The sequence below is a fragment of the Aspergillus affinis genome (genome assembly GCF_023601865.1).
Source record: "Aspergillus affinis strain CMG 70 chromosome Unknown NODE_393_length_578_cov_78_039920, whole genome shotgun sequence".
NCBI classification, from domain to species: domain Eukaryota; kingdom Fungi; phylum Ascomycota; class Eurotiomycetes; order Eurotiales; family Aspergillaceae; genus Aspergillus; species Aspergillus affinis.
Genome location: NW_026516174.1, coordinates 1 through 578, shown reverse-complemented (window position 1 = coordinate 578; position 578 = coordinate 1). Strand labels below are relative to the sequence as shown.

Here is a 578-nt window from a genome sequence, read left to right as displayed (position 1 = left end):
CGCGATAGGATCGGCGGGTAGCTTTCCGGGTCGCGCCAGCCATCGATCCCACGACCTAGGACTGCCATGGCACACACCAGTGCGCTTTCGTATTCGTGCGTGCGGTGGCGCTGATTTAGCAGCTCAACGCAGAACTCCAAGCAGGCCTGCTCGCGCCATTCCAGCAGCCACGGCTGCAGCGCCTCGTCGACCGCCTGCAGCTCCGGCTGCGGCTCCGGGTACTGGACCAGTTGCCACAGCCGCGCCCATTTCTGCTGCTGCCGTGCGGTAAACTGATACACGGGACTCACCCAGTCGTGCGGCTGCTGGGTGCGCGCGAAGAACCCGACTATCTGCTGCCACGGCTGCACGTGTTTCTGGACGCTGTTTTCGTCCATGTACGCGATCAGCGGATGGTATGGCAGCTCGCCCGCCTGCGTGCGTACGGCCTCCATGCGGATTGCCTGTCCGCACCGCTGGACCGTCCGCTGGCTCTTCCGCGCCAACTGGTCGATTGTGTGGAACAGGATCTGGACCCCCTGCTCGATGGGGTCTGCTGTATCAGGATCGGGCGTCTCGACACTACGCAGCAAGTCGGC

The 578-nt window shown here is 64.2% G+C and overlaps 1 protein-coding gene across 1 annotated transcript; it reads right to left on the bottom strand.

Annotated features, from left to right (window-relative positions):
• Window positions 1–578, bottom strand: KD926_006877 (uncharacterized protein; the record flags this gene model as incomplete). The annotated part of the gene is made up of 1 exon (XM_053095657.1): window positions 78–578. A coding segment is annotated over one exon (501 nt), but the record flags the coding sequence as incomplete, so codon positions are not given.